General features: G+C 43.7%; 1 protein-coding gene across 1 annotated transcript; it reads left to right on the top strand.

The window, feature by feature from the left end:
* The first annotated feature begins 305 nt into the window (after positions 1-305).
* On the top strand, positions 306-21,632 carry KLHL6 (kelch like family member 6). Its single transcript, XM_009953291.2, has 7 exons — positions 306-565; positions 5,552-5,717; positions 11,185-11,634; positions 14,004-14,241; positions 17,594-17,796; positions 18,645-18,858; positions 20,969-21,632. The coding sequence occupies exons 1-7, from the start codon at positions 306-308 to the stop codon at positions 21,268-21,270; spliced, it is 1,833 nt and encodes a 610-aa protein (XP_009951593.1). The 3' UTR covers positions 21,271-21,632.
* Positions 21,633-21,799: the final 167 nt, after the last annotated feature.

Raw genomic sequence — 21,799 nt, 5'->3', positions numbered from 1 at the left:
AGGGACTGGCATGAGAGTGGGAAGCAGGCGTTCCCTGTCACTTGTAATCTTCTCACATCCAGAGGCGTCTTAAGTCCTTTCTAAACACATTGATACTGCCTGAAATTCACCAAAAAAACCCCAGCCTTTGTTTGTGTTAACAGGATGAGAAAGTGCAAGGCTTCCTGTTATGTGTGTGTGACAGCTATAGATAAGCAGAGACCTCTGGACAGGAAATCCGCCCAACTTCTGCATTGACTCGTCTGAAGCTTAGGAGCTCTTTTTAGATTGAAGCACCAACAGAATGAGTCGGTGCTGGCCAGAAAATGGGGGACACACTGGAGAAGAGCTCTGAGAATCCTGAGATCTCTTTGGACAATGAGTGTTCAACAAAAATGGGGGACCTGGTGGAAGTCTCAAGTGGTGGAAAGGTCAAATTTGACGATACAGGTCTCTCTCTGGTGCTCCAGAATGGCCTGGAGAACCTTCGGCTTGAAAATTCCCTTACAGATGTCATCCTGTGCGTGGACAGCAGGGAATTCTCCTGCCACCGAGTAGTCCTTGCCGCAGCAAGCAATTATTTCAGGTAAGGCATGTAAGAAACAAAACAAGTAAACTTACTTTGCTTCTTAGGCTTGAACAATAGCTCTCCAAGGAGTGTAAACTGGGTGCTAAATTCTGCAAATTTGCAGTAAGCCTGTAATTCCTGACACCTTTCAGCTCTTTTTTTTTTTTTTTTTAAATTTGGAGACTTAAATAAGGCAGGTCCCAAGTTGTGGATTTGCCGGAGTTCTGATACTAGCACTCAGCAAGTCTGCTGGAGGCATGCAAAGAAACAGAGAATGATTGGCAGGCAAGTGGATGAGAAAATGGTGTTTTAATCAAATATATGTAGCCGCTTGTGTTGTCCCTTTGTGATTCAGGCAAAGAGGAATATTCATTCAGACCACATGGTATTTTTATTGAGATAGGAGTGGGGTTTGTGGAACTTGATAATTTTTACCATTACCATTCTGTGGTAAAAACATATATTGCATAAAATTGTTGAAGAGGAAAGAGAAGGAATTTTCCATCTTCCCTAAGGTTACCGAAAATCAATTGCAATGGGAAATATCTCCTTTTCACTCCCTTCTTCTGGTCCTCTTGAATTTTTCGTTCTTTCAGTACTAAAATAGACAGTCTATCTGAGACTACTGGCCAGCAAGAACAAATTTTAGACACACAGAGGAGCTCAGTATCAGTTTTAACACAGATTTTCCATTATTGTTTAGATAATCACATTTGCATGGCTGGGATTTTTTTGTCTTTCTTTATTTACTGCTAAAGTGATCAGATGACTGAATAGCTACAGAGGAAAGAACCTGTGATCACATGTAACATGAGCAGAAAGCTAATTTTAATGGAGTCGAGTAAGCTTTGCTGGTAGTGCCTGGAAGAACAGTTCTGCTTTTATCATCTCATAATAAGAGACTGTGTCTGTGAATATGTGGAGATACGTATTATTTCTACAGATGGACTACACATATCACATATGTGAAAATGTGCAACTAAAAGCAGAGATGCCCAAATATTTCTTACCAGCATTGTGAGCAGGAAGGAGAGCAGATGCACAAATTAAAATCAGAATTACCATGATGATACTTTGACAAAAAGCTAATTCCTCTTCTGTTATGAGGAAAGGTGCTGCAATCAGAAGGGACTTCAACAGTTAAAAACAGGCAAGACAGTCTTCTGGTAACTACTGTTGGCTGGTTTTCCACTGAGCCCTGAGCTACAGCCTGTCCCTTTGAAGGAAGGGCGATACCTGGCTGGGGGTCATCTCATCCCAATGCAATTGCACACGTGCATAGGGTCTGCCCCGCCGGGTGCTTGTGTTTGGCCTGGCTTCCCATGGAGTTGAGATTTATTATATCTCAGTGTCTGCCTGTCTGTCAGTGCCTCTTGTCATGACTCTTGGGGTTAGTTTTAATCATGTTGGCAGAGAGTGGAAATCTCAAAACTGAAGTTCCCACAAGTTTGATGGAAATCAGTAGCCAGGCAGAGGAGAGATACTGGGACTGGGTAATGAGCACCACGTCCTGGCCAGCCAACATACACAGTGCCCAGATCCACCCAAAGCATGCACTACTCTTGTTCGGCTGGATACAGGCAGCCAGCACAGAGCTGAGTGCCCTGAGAGGGACAGCAAAATGTGTGTGAGAGAGAACAGAGGGCTCAGGAAGGGGAAGCTGAGGTTACTGTGAAGAGGGAAAGGAGGACACAAGTCTGCAGGGAACTGAGCTTCACTAGTTCTGCTACTCACAAGGCGGCTTGTTTCATCTTGCCATAATTCACTAGAAGCTGCATGGACCCAAAGAAGTTGGGTGATTCGTAAATCACACTATTCCTGTAAGTACTTTTGATGCTATTATGGGGCCTCTAATACCCATGCACAGGAGCAAAGCAAAGGGACCCTGTGAGTCATGGGCTTCATTCCCCTGCAACATCATGTTACACAACCCCCTTCCTGAATGTTGGGTGCCATAATGCAAGCAATCTATAACAGCTGACTTAAACACAATTAAACAAAATTAACAGCTTCTAGTTCTTCCCTTAGCATTGCTTGAGAGTAGATAGACTAGTACTTCTGACATGTCCTGCATCTATACACATAAAAGCATTAGCTCTCCATTTACCCAGGTGAAGGTAACAAAGCAGAGAAGAGAAATACAAGCTGACTGAGGTGGAGCAGTAGCTCTTTACTCCTGCACTGCCCAAGGTAGTGGGAGAATGGAGCTGGGAGAGGTTGAAGCAGTATTTTCCAGAAGCATCCTCTAACTCCAGCATGGTTGGTTGAAGTCGAGTTTGTGATTCCAAGCACAAGCACTCCAGTGTGGGTGAGTGCTTAAAAAGTGCTTCACAAACTGCAAACCCTCATTTATTTCATTGATATTTCTCCCTGTTTCTTCTAAATTTGCCCATTTTTAGGTAAATGTTGGTTGAAAGGCTTGGTTTAGAATTATACAGGGATAGGAACCAGGGAAACAGACAACAAAATTAGTAGCCACATCTGAAGGATTTAGAAAATAATCACACACGTCTCTGGGTAAGTACAGAAAGGTTCAGAAGGAGCATTTTAATCCCCAAGAGAGAAGCTCAGCCTGATCAGTCCTGAGAGGCATTAGGGTGTTCCCTCCGGTCAGCACGACAGGGCGAGAATGAGATCCACTCCGTCTGAGCAGAAGGAAGGCCACTATGGGAGTCAACTCTTCTGGAGAATACTGCCCTATTCAGTCCTCACACCTTCTAAAGAGGAATGCTGGTGGGAGAGCACGGTGCTTCAGATGTGTGATTTCTGCAGGTTGCAGCCATGTTACATGAATCTGTACCCTACGAGGTTAGGAGTGGATGGCAGCTCTAATTGAATTTCACATATCAGGAGACAGATAGGTGAAAGCACTTTGACAAGATCACTATGCAAAGGCTCCACCAGGATGCCAAGGCTGGTTTCTGAGCAGCCTTGTGATGCAATGTTGGGTATCTCTAACTGACTTCCATCAAACACTCCGGCTTTGTGGGATGGAAGTGAGAACTCTCACCTCCCCAACAGGGATAGTTAAATACAAGACTGGAGTCACCAGTTTAAGAGATAAAAGGAAGAAGAGCAGACAACACCTGCATCCTACAATGGCCTATTTCTCATTCAGATAAAGCATTCGGCACCTATCAATCCTGTGCAATTGAAACAGCTGCTTTGTACAAACTTCCCTCTCTGCATTGAAACCACATTCCCAGCGAGAAGTGGGTACTGAGGACTGTTGTTTTCAAATGGCCACCTGCCTGCATGCCCCAGATGTACAACATTCAACACTGCCAAAACGGAGAGAAGCTAAGGAGAATCCCAGTCTTGCACTCACTGAAGTTAAGGAGCATTTTGTCTTAATGCCTTTCAAATACTCTGATTTCAGTGACAGCAGAAACTGGACCATGGAGCAGAGCAGTGAATCAAAAGCTCCTACGAGCTGAGACAAGTGAAGGGAAAATGAGAATTTTGGCTGAACATCTTTTCTGTCAAGTAACGTCTCTGCCCAAGTTTCCTGCTCAAAAGTTAGGTCTCTTTATCCAAAAGGCAGTTTTATACACTGAGATAACCAATTCCAGCTGTCTCTTGCTATAAAATCTCTAATGAGGCAAGGAACAGGTAGCTGTTAGAATAACGAGTAGCTGGTATCTTCCATCCATTTGCCATTCACCACGCCTAACTGCTTTGCAATAAAAACTGTTTACATCTTGGTTCCAACAAGATGTGTCAGACAGCTTTATTCTGGCACCATTTTTACAAGAAAAGCATGGCATAAGACTTCGGACCTCTAGCTACTTCCCTGATTGCACTGTCCTGTCAACATTCTACATGACTAATAAAGAAGGGCTTGGTATGCAGTGTAAAGAGCGCTTCTAATTACACTTTAGATCTGAGCATGTTTTTCACCAATGCAGTTACAAGTGCTCACATACCTCTAATGTGTTGAGCTAGATTCCAAATGATGTGAAATCTTACTCTTTGAATGCAGTGAAGAAGGCGGGACTTATTAATCTTCTAATTAAAAACAAAAGCATTGGAAGAAATACTTAAAATTATGAATAAAAGTGCAGATGAAGATGCGTGTGTTTGCCTTGCAGCTATCACAATGCAAAGTGGATTTAAATAGCTCTTAGAGGAATTTCTGATTTATATCCCACATGAAATATCTGACTAGTGCCAAAGGTATGTGTGGCGGTTGCCTTTCAAATGCAGTATTATCCACCAAAGAGGTGGTATCAACATGCATGAAATTGCTGTGCTTTCTGGCTAGTAGTAGATCCAATTCATGATTGTTCAAGTACTTCTCTAGCCAAGAGGTACCAACTCTACAATCCTACTAGAAGGTCCCAAAATTTAGCAGAGGATAAGTCAGCCTCTTAATTAGAAGAAAATCCATAAGCCATTCTCTCCTGGCCCATGCCTGGTATTAATGGGGTTGAAGATATGTTGGGAAGCTTAGAAGTGAGGCTATCAGACCTGTGGATCCCGTCTGACCCTCCGGGTTCAGTCTAAGCAGTACTCTGCAGCTCAGATGCACAGGTGTATTGACCTTGCCAAGGGTTATAAAGTACATGTGCTCAGTGTTAACAAAGTATGGAGAATGCCAGCAGCTTGGAGGTTTGTGCTTAATGAGCTGGGCCTGTACTAGAAACAGAAAGAGCAAGAGTCTGTAAGAGTCCGTCAGGTAAGACATCACAACTGCTCTGCAGCATCAGTCCAGACACAGAGGACTACTCAGGGAAGGTCCCAGCTGCCTTTTGCTGCCATGGAGCTCCAGATCTACTGCAGAGTCCAAGTCTGGGGTATCCATCATGTGTGTATGCCTTATCAAACTCATGGGTAAAGAGGTATGAAAGCAACAAAAGAATTTTCCTTGTTACTTTGCTACAGGACTAACTGCATAAAATATGAAGCAATCAGAGTATTCTGTGTTGAAATCTATATAACCAAATGTTTTCAGAATGCCTCACCCTGGCTGGGGTGCAGTAAAAGATAAACGTCTTTTTTCAGGGCCATGTTCTGCAATGATTTAAGAGAGAAATATGAAGAGAAGATCATACTTAAAGGAGTTGATGCAGAGACTATGAATATACTCTTGGACTACACCTACACCAGCAAGATGCTCATCACAAAGCAAAATGTACAGAAAGTCTTGGAAGCAGCCAGCCTCTTTCAGGTACAGATAACTCAAATGTACTCATCCAGTATTTTTGCTCTGGCAACGTCGTGTCTTACCTTGGTTAACACACTGCAAACTTCTCTGATTTCATGGGTTCTGAAAGCATTGTGCTTCATATTTAATAACATTGTGGTAAAAATGGCAGCCATGTACTGGAATGCTGCTGGGCTGGCTGCCGTCCAAACAGGCACAGAGCCAGGCTCTGCCTCCAAGGGCTGCTCCCATGTGCTGCTTGCCAGGCAGCAGGGTTGTGTTGCCGGGACAGCGCTCCCCAGGGTTCAGGTCAGCCTGTGAAGGCTGGTCACCCTCCAGCCCAAAAGAGTTAGTGGGCAGTGGCTGGCATGGCTGGCCAGAACAAGAAGCTAGCTTTGTTTCTTCGTTTCCATTGCCTTGAGATGCAGGTTCACCAGCCAAAGTTAGCATCCTCATTTGTAGGGCTCTTGATGCAAAGGGTTTTAGTCATGACCTGGGACTTTTAGGAAGTCAGACTTGAGCAGTGTTACTCAGCCTTTGGTCCATGCGGTATTCACGTGTCCTATAAATCACCTGTGAGGTCTACCAAATTGCAGTCCCTGGTACCAAGCTGCAAATTGCTAACAAATTGCAACCAGCATAACCTGCCAAGTGCCAATGTGTGTATGTGTGTCCAGTCTTTTCATTAAGGAAGGCAAGAAGCACCTGACTCCATAATCATCATCGTTCATTATGAACTTGAAATTCTTGACTCTTACACAGGAGGTTTTGCTCTGAAATGAACCTGTGGCCTTTGGGGTAATGGGAGCTGGTACCTGCTGTGGGGAGAGAAGGGAAAGTTATCACAAAGTGCTCCCCAAGGTAACTCAGAGAGGTGGTGTAGCTTTAATGTCTCCTGGGGCTGGAGTGCAGTAACTTACTGACATTTTCAGCAGACCAATACTGTGAACTGGTAGCACTCAAAGGCTACTTTTGGTTCATTTTCAGAACACTTTTCTGCGATCTTTTTGTTTTCTTCTGACCCTTTTTTCCTTAGGATCATTCCTTAGGGTTTTTTTCTGAAACCATTGAAAGTATAAACTTCTGGTTTTTTCCTTTCTCTTCCCTATTTTTTCATTAAAACTAAGATTAAATTTTGTTCCCAAGGCTGATGCTTTAAGAAAACTATCAAACACTGTTAGAATAATGATAAAGCCGTAAGCAAGAATAGTAAACTACAAAAACCTGGAAAACCAGGAATGTTCAACTAAAAGCAGCAATTCCAAGTCTTACTGCAACAGTCTTGGATACTATCAAGACTTATAAGGCCTTAAAGCCTCACATTATACACAGGCGAGGTTTTTGGCTGCAAAAGTGTTTTGTGTAAAAAAGCTTTAGTAACTACTAGCATTCTGCCAGCTTGTCACTGCTATTTATGCCAAAGAACAAACAGAAACAGTTGAAAGAGTCAAATATTTCATTTCAATATATCAACAGCTGAAAAGATTAATTCTACAATTCATTGTAACATTTTTGTCTGGGAAAATCTTTCCTTTCCAATTAATGACATGTGAGAAACCCAAATTCCAAATAGAACTTTTTTATCTGGCTAGCAATAATTTTTGGCAGTGCCTCTTTTCACTCTCTCAGACTTGACAAAGAACCAAAAAAAGAAATAACTTGTACAGATATAGATACTCCACTTTTCTCTAGAAAGTATTTTTAAAAAAGTTTTACATAATTATGCCTTCTCTTAATACCTTCCAAAAAGTTTTGACCAAATGCAGCCAAAATTGACATCAGGAAGAGGTGGAAGGCTCTTCAGAGACAGCAGAAGTCATTGCCACAGTGTGCTTTGTGCAGAGATTTCCTCCTGGGGGAAGCAGGTGAAGGGTATGGAACAGGGAGCTGCTGAACAGCTAAGCCTTACCCTGAAGTGACCCAGACAAATTTTTTCCACCTAGAGCACAGTTGCAACATGAGCTCAATAGTCACCTCCTCTGTCTGGACTGGCGGCTGCCCAGTCACTATGCTCGCAAGGCTGGTGCCCACTCTGGATCCAGCCCAGCACGCTCCATGACCTGCACTGCTTGAGGAGCAACTCATCCTTCCACCTCTTGGTAGGGCAGATCTCAGCTGTTTCTCAGGACTGTGGCAGAGAGCTCTGCATCCCCCACGGTAATTCAACAACATTCAGACCTATCTACATTCCTCCTGCCCTGCCAGGAATCTCTGTATTATCCCACTCCCACAGCATGGCTTGGTGAGGGGTCACATCAGCTGCTTTGGTGGAAGCAAAGAGATGGTGGGAGGTAAGCAAGCTCCTGAGCACATGTAAAAAACAGTATTGTCGTGAAGGGCGGTGATGACCACTACCATGGAAATGCCAGCTGCGGTGGGAACAGTGGAGGATGCTCCTGAGCTGCCTCACTGACCGCTCTAAGCAGAGCACGGCTGCTCTGCCCCCAGGGCATGGCTGAAGCACCACCAGCCTGATGGCCTTACTGACTCCCAAAGCACCTCTCACCCTTATATTAATCCACTTTTCATGAACAAGACACTATAAGGAAAATACCTTGCCAATTACCCGAAAACCATCCTGTAGCAACTTAGCAGGCAACAGCCAGGGTGGCTGTCGCAGGACAGTGCTAGTTACACCACAGCCACTGCACAGTGCCAGCCATGCCAGCCCAGAAGGCATGATTTGCTAATGAAGGGCTTCTGGGCAGCTCCAGGTCAGAAATCGGTTCTCAGGCTCAGAAAGCTGTCAGCTCCCAGGGGAGCCGCCCTGCAAGGGTTGCTGTGCCCCCTTACTGCCCAGCTGGCTCCCGGCTGTGGGGCTCCCTTGGGACGCAGGTGTTACTGCTGAGCCGGGACGTGCTGCTGCTGGAGCCGCAGGCAGAACGGGTAGCTGAGGGCAGCACAGCTGCAGGCTGCACAATCTGACCCCAAAGTGTGCTGCATACAGAGGGATTATGAATAAGAGCCCTTTCAACCACCGTCCCCTTCCCTTTCTGGGGGTTACAGCAGGAGGCAGGGCTGCTGGCACTGCTTACACTAGACAGCTGAATCAAAGCTGGGACAAGCAAGGACTTCAATGGGGAGAATAAATTTTATTATTCAGAGAGAGGGCCAAGTGGAGGCCAAGTAAGCATATGGGATGTCTCTAGCAAGTAAGAACCTGGATTCAAAGGGGTATTAGGAGAAGGACCTAGTTATGGAAGAAACTGTTCCCAGGGAACAGGGCTTTTTAAATGCCTGGGGTGGCATTAGGAGGGGTACTTGCAGAAGGGAAAGAAGAAAATTTAGAGCTCTGCAAGAATAATCAAAGCAGATAAAGCACAGGCTCAGGGATATCTTCTTCTTGGGTGCTATTCTAAGTCACCTGCTCTCATGGGACTGACTGAAGCATGCCCAGCAAGTTGGGGGAGTTTTAGGGGGAGTTTTGTCTCTAAATGAATGAAGCAGTGGGGAGACAGCACAGCATGGAGACAAGGAGCAGCAGCCAGGGAAAATCCTGCCTTGATACGCTTCCTAGTGGTCCAACCTCTCTGGTTAAGCCCTTGGCGGGGACTGTTTCTCACACCCACACCTTGCAGTTCTGCAGTCGTCTGGCCACAAACACAGCTACCCAGCATGATTATGGTGCCTGCGTGGCTGTTAGACCAGTGTGCACCACCTGGGAGAAAACCCTCTGGTGTCATCTCGTGAGTATCACTCTTAACAAGCTGGGTATAAATAATTAGAGAACTTTACAGTGGTTGGGTTGAGGCTGGTGAGAACAGCGTTTTGGGGTCTGTTCCCAGACTTGTGGATGATGTGGTGAGTGACCTTGGGAAATCGTCACTGCCAGCTTTTAAAGGGCTAATGCTTAACCTGCCACAGTGTTGGCGAAGTCCTTTCAGATCTTCAGGGAAATGCACTGGTGAGTTCAAAGTGTTAGCCTTGTGCTAGCCCAGAGAACAGGCAAGACGAGCATGGCAGGCACCGAGGGGCCACCAAGCTCTGCCACGGTGTCAAAATGACGCTGACATATTTATGTCACAATGGCAGCAACATATTCTGAGACCTCGCGTACCCTTGTTCATCAGTCAGTTGCATTTCTCTAAACTCTTGACCACATCTAAATGTAAAACAGGAACCAGGCAGTCTGTATGCAGCGTCTGCGATCACTCAGCTTTGGTAAACAGTCTAAATATGTCAACATGACACTGTCGGGTCTGGAAGATTCTACCCTAATTACTGAAACAAATCTACATACTACAGTGTTTAAAACTGTTTCACTTCCTCTTTGCCCCTAAATTACTGTTGTGCAACTTTCCCCAGTGGGACAGAATGAGTTAAAATGGTTTGCTTGCTGATGCTGGATGGAAAAAGGACCCAAAAAGCATGCATGGAAATGCACAGCATCAGTTCTGCATGTCGTTATTTGCACTGCTCAGTGGCAAAACCAACACAAAATACTGATGCCTTATCCATACCTGAAATCACAGAAGCAACGAAATGCCCAGGATAAGGCACTGTAACTTGTCAGTTCTACCCAAAACTGGTTCTCAATTCCTGAACAGTCACCAGCAACGCAGCTTACATTGCAGTTCATGGCAAATACCCTCCAGATATCCGTGGCCCAGGATCTGCATGTTTGAAACCCTCAGGCAGGGCTATTGTGCAAAGGAGATGAATGAGAGCAGTTGTGATGCTCTGCTGAATGCAAACATGGAAAGTCCTTTGATAAAGCAGACTCTGTGTGTAAAATACACATCTATGTTTTTTTGAACCAATGGTGATGACAAGGAAAGCAAAAGTCACTAAAACTTCCAAAGGCCTCCCCCAAAACAGACACTTGCCAGACAACCCTGGCTGTCAGGCAACTCAAAGATTTGGTGATGATCACTCTCTTCCTACCAGATACCCCAGTACAGGGCAACATGCCCATAGACACTGGCAGGGCTGCACTTCGGCCCAATCCTCCCAGACCTCAGCACTCATTTTCCACCACCCTTGGAAGGCCTCAGACACATTTGGAGTTTGGATGGTGGGAGCATAAGTGCAGGCAGTGGAGCCACCTGCACTCCAAAATGAGACTCCCTTCTAGTTGATCTGAGCTGACATGCAAGATGAAGCAGAATAAGCAAATCTGAAGCCTAGGGACCTTATCTGTGATCCATGGTTGCTAGTGGTTTGAGATCTCATGGAGGAAAGGGGAATGGTAGAAAACCCTTTACTTTTGTGAAACAAGTAAAATTCACGGCTGTCACAGGTCTTCTCCTGAAAGAGGGAAAAGGAACAATATGGATGCAGAGGAGAAAAACAGTTGGAGGAAGAAATTTTAATTTCAGACTGCAGATTCTGGGAGATATCTGCCCTCGTATGACTGATTTCTTGTCTCCCCCAGCTCTTTGTTGTACTGCACATGGTATGTTGGGACCCAGCCCCAAAGCTCCATAGCTCTCCTGTGATAAAGTCACACAAGTAACTGCTCTGTGCTTATACATGCTTTTTCTGTCCCCAGTTTCTTCGCATAATAGATGCTTGTGCCAGTTTTCTAACTGAAGCCCTCCAGCCGGACAACTGCGTTGGTATCCTGAGGCTGGCTGATGCCCACTCCTTGCACAGCTTGAAACAACAAGTGCAGAACTACATTATCCAGAACTTCACCCAGGTCCTGAACTATGAGGAGTTCCTGGAGCTGCCGGCCGACATTCTCTGCAGCACGCTGAAGAGTGATGACCTCTACGTCACGGAAGAGGCACAGGTATTTGAAACTGTAATGAACTGGGTTCGTTACAAGGAGTCGGAAAGGTTTCCTCTCCTGCCGTATGTGCTGGAGAATGTCCGGCTGCCCCTCTTGGACCCCTGGTATTTCGTAGAGACTGTTGAAGCTGATCAACTGATTAGACAGTGTCCAGATGTCTTTCCTTTGCTCCAGGAAGCAAGAATGTACCATCTGTCAGGCAATGAGGTGAGTAAAAATGGAAGGTATTTGCTGCTTTTTCTAAATGTCTCATGCTTCTGCTCAAAAATCCCATCAGAAGTATCAGTACCATGAGATAGAAAAAGGTACTCGCACTGAAGTTTTACTTACTGATGCTACGGAAAAGTCAAAGTGGGCCTCACCAGTTATCCTGCTTGTTTAGAGAGTTTAGAAGCTTTTGGTAGGTTGTTTTAAAACCAAGTGTACAGCTCCCTGTTTATGAACATCCGAGCCCGACCATTCACACACGCACTTGCATAGCTAAACAAAGACCCCAGGTGACTTCCCTAGTAGAAAGGCAAATGGTGTTACTCCTGACACCTCAACCTCTTAGCTATTATTTCAAGCCTAAGAAAGGAAGAACAATTTTCCCACTAAACTGTGCCACAATCTGTAACAACTCTCTCAAATCTGAATAGGTGACATGTCCATCTGTTTCTTATGGGGGGGAAATATTTCAGAAAGAGGGAACCTCCCATGAACAAGACGGTCTCTTCCCAGAGGAGAGGTCTGCCTATGTTCCTCATTTTCAGAGGTCTCTGCACCCAAAGAGACAGGTTCATCCTGACATCCAGTCGAGTCCTGTCCTACCTGCTCAAGGTAGGCTGTGGTGGCTCTCTGGTTCTTCAATTGCCCATTCTGTTTGGAAAGTTAGATATCAATCACACCTCCTGGCCCAAAATATGGGGTAGAGGGGAGAGCAACCAGAGGTCAGATTTCAAAACAGGAGCAAAGGTATGTTAGCATGTGAGGAAACATGTGTGCTTCCTCAATCAGAGAGTCAGAGGAAGGCAGGTGGCCTCAGGAGCATGTTGTGAATCCATCACTAACAGTGGATGTATCACTGGTGGGGGTGAGAGACCAAGGGCTTTCTGTGCTGGTGACTGTGTAAGACAGTACACGATGACCCAGGGCAATGCTCGCCAGTCTGATGGGAGCTCCTCACAGAAGCCTTGCCCCAGTGCTGTCAGGTCCACGTGGGATAGGTAAAGGGAGTGTTGCTCAGGATGGAACACTCATTGCATTCATCTTCAAAGTGGCAGCTGTCAGAGGCAGTTCTGCCAGTTATTCTCTCCAGGGCTGACTCTTGGCAATGGTGACAGATGGGTTAAAAACAGAAATCTGAAAGCTGGCAAGTTCTAGAACATATGTTTTAAAAAAAAATTCCTAATGATTTGCTAAACATAGAGAAAATACAAGATTTATGTCTGTATAAATAATATTTTTAATACGCATGTTAAAAGCAGAAAGAGAAGTAAAACTGTAAGCAAGCTGCCTATTATCACAGCATTTAACTTGTGAGTCCACAGACTTCTGGGACATGCAGGGGGTAACAACTGCAATTACTGCAGAGGAGTGCAGACCTCTTCCCAGCAGACTTTGAGGGTCCACAAATTGGCAAACGCCTTGTGATACAGCATAAGCAGAAGAACAACTTCATGTCCTCCCCATGCATTTTACACTATATTTCTTCCAGTATGAAAAACTGGAGGGTGGGGGAGGTTGAAGAAGTTTATTCCTTCTATCCTTCAGCATAGAGCCAGCACACCTTGGGATACTAATGCACTGATTTCGACTTACTTGCAAGTATTTCCTCCAAGCAGAACAAAGGTTTCCAAGCACCCTCTGCATTCTTTGCTCCTGGTGAACATCTGCCTGGGAAGTGACTTTTTCCAGTGTTGCTGAAACAGAGACCTGGTCAATAAACTGAGCCAACAGGCAGTAAATTAGAGCTAACCACTTTTCAGAGACTGGTGCTGGCTTTAAGTAAATCTAATTTTAGCTTAAAATTAAGGCTTATAAACAAAGAAACAAATCAAAAACCTCACAGTTGAGAATTGTTACTGCTTTGACACTTTAACATATCTCTTCAGGACAAATAATGAAAGCACTTATTTTCTGCTAGTGCTAACTGCAGTCTTGCTCTCTCTAAGCTCCCCAGGGTATACACAAACCTTGGGGTGCTCCTACCTTGCCCTCACTCTGTTAGCCCAAATAAAACCTGTCCTTTTCAGCTGCCTCACATGCACCCAGCCTTGTCATTAGTGCTCACCTTCATAGTTCTTGGTGCCACCCTGGGAATTCCCAAGAGGATCTGAAAGGATCCTAGCAGGTAGGCAAAAGCGATTAAGTCCAGTGTTGGAGAAATCTTGCTGAAAGGAGGATACAGCTACCTCTACTGAATGATTCTAGGATGCTTTCTGGGCTTTCAACTTGGAAAACATTTGATAATTGGTTCAGCTGATGTAAGCCAGTTGTGATTTGCAGAACCGGTAATCAGAAAAAAAGTCACAAGACCTTTCTGTAATTGTAGGTGTAATTGCCCTGTGTACTCACTCTGTCTTGCTTGCATTTAGATTATTACAGAAAGAACCAAGCCCAGGATGCACGAGTTCCAGTCTGAGGTGTTTATGATCATAGGGGGCTGTACAAAAGATGAGAAGTTTGTAGCAGAAGTGACTTGCCTGGATCCTTTGAGGCGAAGCCGCCTGGAAGTAGCAAAATTACCAATCACAGAGCAGGAGACGGAGAATGAGAATAAAAAATGGGTGGAGTTTGCATGCATTACGCTAAAAAATGAAGTCTACATATCGGGTAAGGAACAAGACACTGGGAATGGAAGAGGGGAGCAGAGGATTTTCGCAATTATTTCCAGCTTTTGTTGACAGCATGCTCAAGGCAGCTTTAGGAGAATTAAGCACTACAGGTATTCCTAATGCTTTGGCTTTGAACAGGCTCCAGAGAAGCACTGGGTGTGTGAGGACACTGCCTAGCCCTGGTTTTAGCACAGGATTCCTTTTCAAATGATACTAATCTATGTGCCTGGCTACTTATGTGTGGCACCCTAAACACTCAGTGACCATGGTCTCGGAAGGGCCCCGAGAACAGTTTACCAAACATAAAATGAAGAGTAATTGCTCCAGCATCTTCCTGTAACAAGTCCATTTTCAGCCTCACATGCAGAAGCAAAATCCTGTCAGAATCTGACTCATTCTGCAAGAACCACTCAAGAACCTGCAGGGAACTGTCACCACTGTTTGGCTGCTACCTGAAAACTGCACTTTCAGGAGCACTTCAACAGCCATCAGACAGGACTCCAGAAGTGCTACTTGCTAACAGGAATATTAACTGTCAAAGACAGATGAAACCAAATGATCCAGACACACATCCCACTTGCAGGCCCTCATCCTGAGAGCTTCAGGAGGCATATTTAACCTCCCACACAAATACAGTTGAGCTCCATGTAGGGGTTTGATCCTGGAGCTTCAGAGTTTTTACTTTGACAGTCAAAAAGTTAAAATCAAGCTTGCTAGTCAGTTTGACAGCTGTTTTTGATGGCCTGTCAAAAACAAGTTTGATGATCTTGTTCTGCTTTCCAGAGGAAAAGTGACAGCAAGCTTTTAATCACTGTCACATTACAGACCACAATACAGAGTAGTGCCTCCATGGGTAAAGTACTTTTTCCTGCAAAATCATCCACCAAGTTCTATGCTCACTTAAAACAGGTGAGTAGAAAGGAGGAGGGAGGGATAAAGTGTGAATGCTTTTCTTAAGTATGAATGGCAGTCCATTGCCTTTATAAAATATCTTCCATTGAATTCTTTCTTTTGAGAATCCACATATTTTTATTACCTCCAGTTTAAAGCTTATTAAATCTTTATCCTGGGTAAGAATTAAACTATTCTTTCCGTAGTTACAAATAAAGGAGGTTTTTCCTTTCAGCCCACCATAGGGAGCTTCTTTTTCCTCTGGCAGCAAACCCTCTGTTAAAAGTTAGCTGTAGAGGGGAACCTAAGTCAAACATCCCAACCAGGGAACATCCCTCACACCTTCACACCCTTGAGTTGGGAGGTCTCTTTTCCATTTGCCTTTAATCTCTTAACCCTTCCTCTTTTTCAAGGTTACAGGCTTTTTGCCTCCTTTTTTTCCTGACATCTTTTTCTATCTTTTCTCCACTTTTCTTTCATGCTCTATCCAGGCTACCTCCAGGCCAGGCTAACACTGTCCCCCCTGTGGTGAGTCTAAGCTGGCTTTCCTTTCGCTGCTATTCTCATAGGTCCTCTTTCTTCCTTCTCTGGATTTCATATCTTCCACTCCCTCTCTCCATTCCCTCTCAGCCTTCCTCTTGTCTCCTTTTCATCCTTCCCACCCAAATACAAGGCTGAGTGGACCAAAGTCATTAATAGTTTCTTTCCAGCTAAACCAAATTATTAGTGTCTCAATCCTGATTAAACATCTGCCTGTGTCCTTTCACCCTTGTTTTTTTTTAGCTCCTGTGACTTGATTCTTTTCTAACTTTACCTGCATCTTTCCTAACTTGATCTCCCCTCCCATGTGCTCATTTCTCTTGGTATCTTGGTACAGTTTGGAGTGTTCCATGCTCTTTTAGCATCTGAACCATAGGAAAGTCCTTTACGCAAGATTATGACTACTTTTAGAGCACCATTTCCCTGAACAGTTTAAATGCTTTAACTGGATGGACAGAAACAATACATTTGTAGTGTGACTGAAGATAAAATGAATTATCACTCACCATTCTGTTACTTTTACCAATTTAGTTACAATTTTTCATCAAATTAGAAAGAGCTGTGGTCTAGAGAAAGAGCAAACTCAAAATAAACCTGCAGTTCTCTCCCTGCCCCTTGATGTGCAGTAAATACACCCGCCCAGTCGAGCTCAGGCTCCTACCAGAGTTTCAGCCTGTGCAGGAAAGAACAAGCTCATGTAAAAGGGAAATGTCAAGGGAAGGTAAGGGGAACACCTGCAGTCTCTCAGTGCTATTGTAACCATGAATGCTGCATTCAGGCCCTTCAGCCACTTCAGCTATTTGAGTGCAAATAAAATTCAACATATACATGTGAAAAATACTGAGACAAAAGCATTACAAACGACTCTTTCTAGCATGCTAATTATCTCCTATTCAATCTGCTATTTGGCCCAGAGATGAGTTCCATCAGTTTGCAGTGATCTGGCTGCAGTACAGAATACCAATGAAGGCAGACACTTTCTCAATGGAGTATGAATTCTCTTTTCAGTATATTCACCAGTGAAGCAAATATTTAATCAGGTTGCAGATGATGGAATAAGCTACTCAGTCTGTAAATGTGGTTTCAGGCTTAATTAGATCCATTTGTATTGCAGTTACACCAAAAATTATATGCAAACAAAAGTGCTTGTTTAAAACACCGCTTTTCACTTTAGCATTAGTAAAGATTCACTTGCAAGTCAGCTCTAGAGTGAGTCTGCAGGGTCTGATTCTGATCTTCAATCTATAAATATGAAGCAAATTCAAGTCATTAAAGAAAGAGACCAGGAGAGGTACAAAAATGAGATACCAGCCTTATGGTTCCAAGGTTGAATAGTAAAACTTGTAACATGTCATGCAGGACTACTGTTGATAGTTCAAAGTCAGGTCTTTTGTTTTAACCATGCAAACCAGTAGGCTAGCTGACTGGATCTATCCTGCACAAACTGGCAGCTCCCCAGTGCAGGCCCGCCTTCGAGGACTTTGGCACTGCCAGCTGAAGCATCCTTCATGAAATTATTTAAATCACGTTTGTTTATTTGTCACTTTGCGGCATTCCGCAAAGCCCTGGTGGTGCACAAAAATCTTCTGCATATCACCATGCTGTGTGTGTTTGGTCATCCACTCAGTATTAAAATGAAAGTGGCTGTGGCCTGGTAAAGTGAGGAACAGTGATTTATCTTTACTGAATATTTGTTGCAGAAATTGTTCAGTTTCCCTCACTATTAAGTAAATTAAATGCAGAAATTTTCTTCTGATATAACAGAGCCAGGCCATTGGTGTAGGTAATTAAGAAGCTAACAATAAGTACCAATGATTTATTTTCTATTGTGAGAGGACATTTTTAAATTTAAACATATTGGAGATTTTTAGTAAATACAAGCTATGGTACCATATTTACATGTGTCATGTACACTGCAGGTGGCAAAGAAACAAAGCATGACGTCTGGAAATACAACGCCTCCATCAACAAATGGATACAAATTGAGTACCTAAATATCGGGCGATGGAGGCATAAAATGGCTGTGTTGGGTGGCAAAGTATATGTCATTGGTGGGTTCGATGGCATACAGAGAATCAACAGCATGGAAACATATGATCCCTTTCATAACTGCTGGTCAGAGGTAAGATGCTGCATTACATAACATTTTACTCAGATCTAGTACAATTCTTTTAAGTATTTCTGGTCTGTAAAAACTCAAATATTTTTCTGTAGAAATGTGTATCCTTCAGAATGTAAAAATCACACTATTGCCTGCCAATCATTGCCAGTGAGACATCTAATGCCTAACTTCCCTTTTCTTATTTGGCTTTTAAAGCTAGTAGTCCATAAACTAGTGAACCAGAGCACAGGCGGAAAACTACTGCTCTGATACGTAGTATATGTAACATGTATACGAACACCTGCATTATATACAGCATGCATTATAGATTTAAGTTGAAAGTACAGGCTTCAAGGTAAACAGTATGGAAAAAACCCCCAGTTCTACTAACTGTACTTCAAGCAATGAGAGAAGAGTATTAGGCAGCCAATTAATTCATGAAAGTAATGAAATTAGGCGTTATAATGGCAGATACAAACCCTAGTTTTAGATGACACAAAGCAATGCGGAGGGATCTAACAATCACAGCTGAAAGTAGAAAGATCAGTGTGAACAAGTTTCTAGGTTTTTTTCAATGTACATGAGCATGTAAAGGCGATTTTGGGCATTTCTGACATTTCCTAGCTTTTGAATTGTTGATGACATAATTTTAACAACAGCATTTGAACAGACCATGTATTTATTAAGGGGTTTACAGTCTTAAGAAAAAGCTGAAACATAATTTTCTATTATCCCTAGAAATGCCACCTTCTGAACCCTACTGTTCATTTTAAAAGGGATGTCTGACTCAAAATTCAGCAGGCTTCCACCCTGTAGGCATCAGTCTGACTACTTCAGATGGCTACTAATGATTTTTTACGGTCACACAGGCTGCTCCCCTCATGGTCAATGTAAGCTCCTTTGCAGCAGCAAGCTACAAGAAGAAACTCTATGTGATTGGGGGAGGACCCAATGGGAAGCTGGCGACAGACAAGACTCAGTGCTACGACCCTGTGACCAACACGTGGAGCCTGAAAGCTGCCATGCCAGTAGAAGCCAAATGCATCAATGCTGCAAGTTTCCGTGATCACATTTATGTTGTGGGTAAGTGGAGCATTAATGGTCCTTCTTGCCTAAACACAGCACAGATTGTTAGTTTTACCCACAAACTCAATGGAGCATAACCAAATGGTCAGATGGCTCTTCCCATTGAGCTGAGTGAGGGATGGGAATCCAGCACATTGACAAACAGTAGTGAAGGGTCACCAAGTCAAACTCTTTGTTAGCGTGGCAGGTATCTTGGAAAGCTGGAGCTAGCCCAGAGACAACTTAAAGCCATCCAAAGGTGGGTTCATAGTGGCAAGGGCATGACCTCAGGGCTGCATGCTGTCCCTTCTCCTCTCCAAGGGCATTACACAGCCCACTGCATACAGGATTTATGTACTGATATGAGTATTAGGAGTAAGTCATGGTAGCAGAGCCACTGATACCCAAAGACCCAGCCTCTCCTCTAGATTGTGCTTGGGGTTGACTCAGCCAATTGCCATAGCTTGAAGCAAAGATGGAAGAACAAGAGTTTAATGGTGGTGAGCTGAACAGTGGAGGGAGGAGGGAGCCTGCTCACATCTCCAGGTGGTGGTGGAAAAGCCAAAAGAAGGAAAGAAGAACATTTGTTTCCAAAACAGGAGCTCTGAAAAGTTCTCCCTCCCTCTCTCAGCCTTGGTGCAGAAAGTTTCTCATTTGCAATATAATCAATATGGTGCTGAGGGCTGGCACAAACCCAGAGTATCACCAGTGGTGTTCTGAAGGGAGATTTATAATCTGCATGTGTGTGCACATACATATATATATATGCGTGCACCTTGTGTGTATGTAAATACCTTGTGCTTCTACTCAGCACAGGGATTGACCTCACCCTTTTTGTACAGGATGACAGACAGAAAGAGAAGGCATGACTTAAAGGCTAGCTGATACAACTCCTGATAAAAATTGACACAATACTCCAGTTACATTCATTCAGCATCTTTCAGACAGTAACAGTCACCAGTAAACCTATTATTTACCTATCTGAGAAGCAAATCTGGCTCAATTGGATAGAAATCAGCCCCACCTGAAGTTTAAAAGGTAAAAGAGCATTTGGTTACTGCATCTGAAGCAACCGAATTACCCAGACTGATGAATTACCAACTGCCAGATGAATCACTATAAGTAGCAATGTGTATCTTTTCAGTCTGCTCCAATTGGGAAATAAAACTTAAGTCACCTCACAATGACTTGATCATTCCTGAAGTACTGGACTAGTATTGTCAAAACCAGCATTTGTTATAACTACAATAGATAAATGCTTACTTTGCCATCAGGTAGGATCCCAGGCATTATTGTACCTCATCAACAAGACCACGGCTTCAAGGTTTCCACAGCCTTATTGTATACAGCTACTATAGAAGACACATCCAGTCCCTAGTTTTCAGAAGAAGAACCATTTAGCTGTTGGTACTCTCAGGAGGGAATATATTTCCATAACCCTTCTTGAGTATGGAGGTATTGACCATTTTTCAAGAGAACAGGACCCTGCAAAATTGGAAAAGGTGCACAAAAGGTTTCAAGAATGACTTAACATGGAGAAACTGAAGGTCACTCTCTGTTTAGCATACCCATAAGAAGCTTTTTTGTTTAGTCTGACAAACCCCAAAATGAGGAAGGGGCTTTTGAAAACAGCCAGCTCCAGGCAGAAGGAGGTTTGATGGACAGATGGACACTGAAGTTAGAGGAGTCAATGAAAGAATCATGTACCCATTTCTAGTAGTGATGGCTTACCACACCTGGTCTTTCATGATCTAAACTCTTTTAAACAAGATTGTATTTTTCTAAAGTTGTGTCCTCAGCTGAAGCAGCAGGTATGAGAGACGTCTGTTGCTGGGTGCACTGTGGTCACACTGCATGACCACAGCAGTTTGTTCTGGCCTTAAATTCCAGTCTTATGAACAATAAGTGGCCTTCTGCAGATCTGGCTTTCAAAACAATAAAGTATAAGTGGCCTTCTGCAGATCTGGCTTTCAAAACAATAAAGTATCTCGTGACCTTGTTTTTTCTTAGCTTTGGGGCATAAATCATTCTTATGAATGTCAGGAATAGAGCCTTGATGAAGTGGGTGGTTTAATTAAAATCTCTTACAGAAATGGCCAGTGCAAACTAATATCCATTTCCTCTCCAGGTGGGGCAATGAAAGCACTCTACTCCTACAGCCCCCAGGAAGACACATGGTGCCTGGTGACTCAGTTCACCCATGAGAGAGCCAGTTGTGGGATTTCTCCTTGTAACAACAAGCTGTTTATCACCGGTGGACGAGATGAAAAGAATGAAGTCATTGCGACAGTGCTGTGCTGGGACCCTGAAACTCAGAAGCTGACAGAAGAGTGTGTCCTGCCACGGGGGGTGTCTCATCACGGGAGCGTTACCCTCAGGAAGTCTTACACACACATCCGTAGGATTGTGCCTGGGGCAGTTTCTGTCTGACTGTAGGAGAACTGCAAAGGAGCCACATACCTCTGAGCCCCTGTGGCACAGACTGCAATGATGATGTTTTTTAGCTGCAGGTAGCAACGGATGGAAATTCCGAAACTGGGGTCATCTGGGGAGTATCTGTATATATGCTCAGTCCTTGCATTTCCTCTGTACAGTATATCCTTAAATTATCTTAATTCCTTCCTTCCATAGAAAAACAAAGGGACTAGCTGTAGTTTACTCCTGCCAACACAATACCTCCAATCAGGAAAAGAAATGTGATGTGTAAGCGGGAAATTTACTTCCCAGCTATAAGTGCCCTGAAACATGCTTGAACTTGCTCAGCCTGGTCCCAAAGTTTGTTCAACTATTTATTGTGTTAAGTTGGAATTGCAGTATCTACTAGTGAAAAAGAGAAGTTGCTTTTTTGGAATGAAAGATTTGTAACTTTGGTGAAATGTAAAGTCATTTCCTCCAAAGCTGTGCTTTTTTCTAGTCGTTGGCACATTAGATTAAGTTAAAACAGTTTTGTTTGTTTATT

Source organism: Leptosomus discolor, chromosome 7, assembly GCF_034619465.1.
Source record: "Leptosomus discolor isolate bLepDis1 chromosome 7, bLepDis1.hap2, whole genome shotgun sequence".
Classification (NCBI taxonomy): Eukaryota; Metazoa; Chordata; class Aves; order Leptosomiformes; family Leptosomidae; genus Leptosomus; species Leptosomus discolor.
Note: the sequence above shows the minus strand (reverse complement) of the source record. Positions and strands in the feature narration are given on the sequence as shown.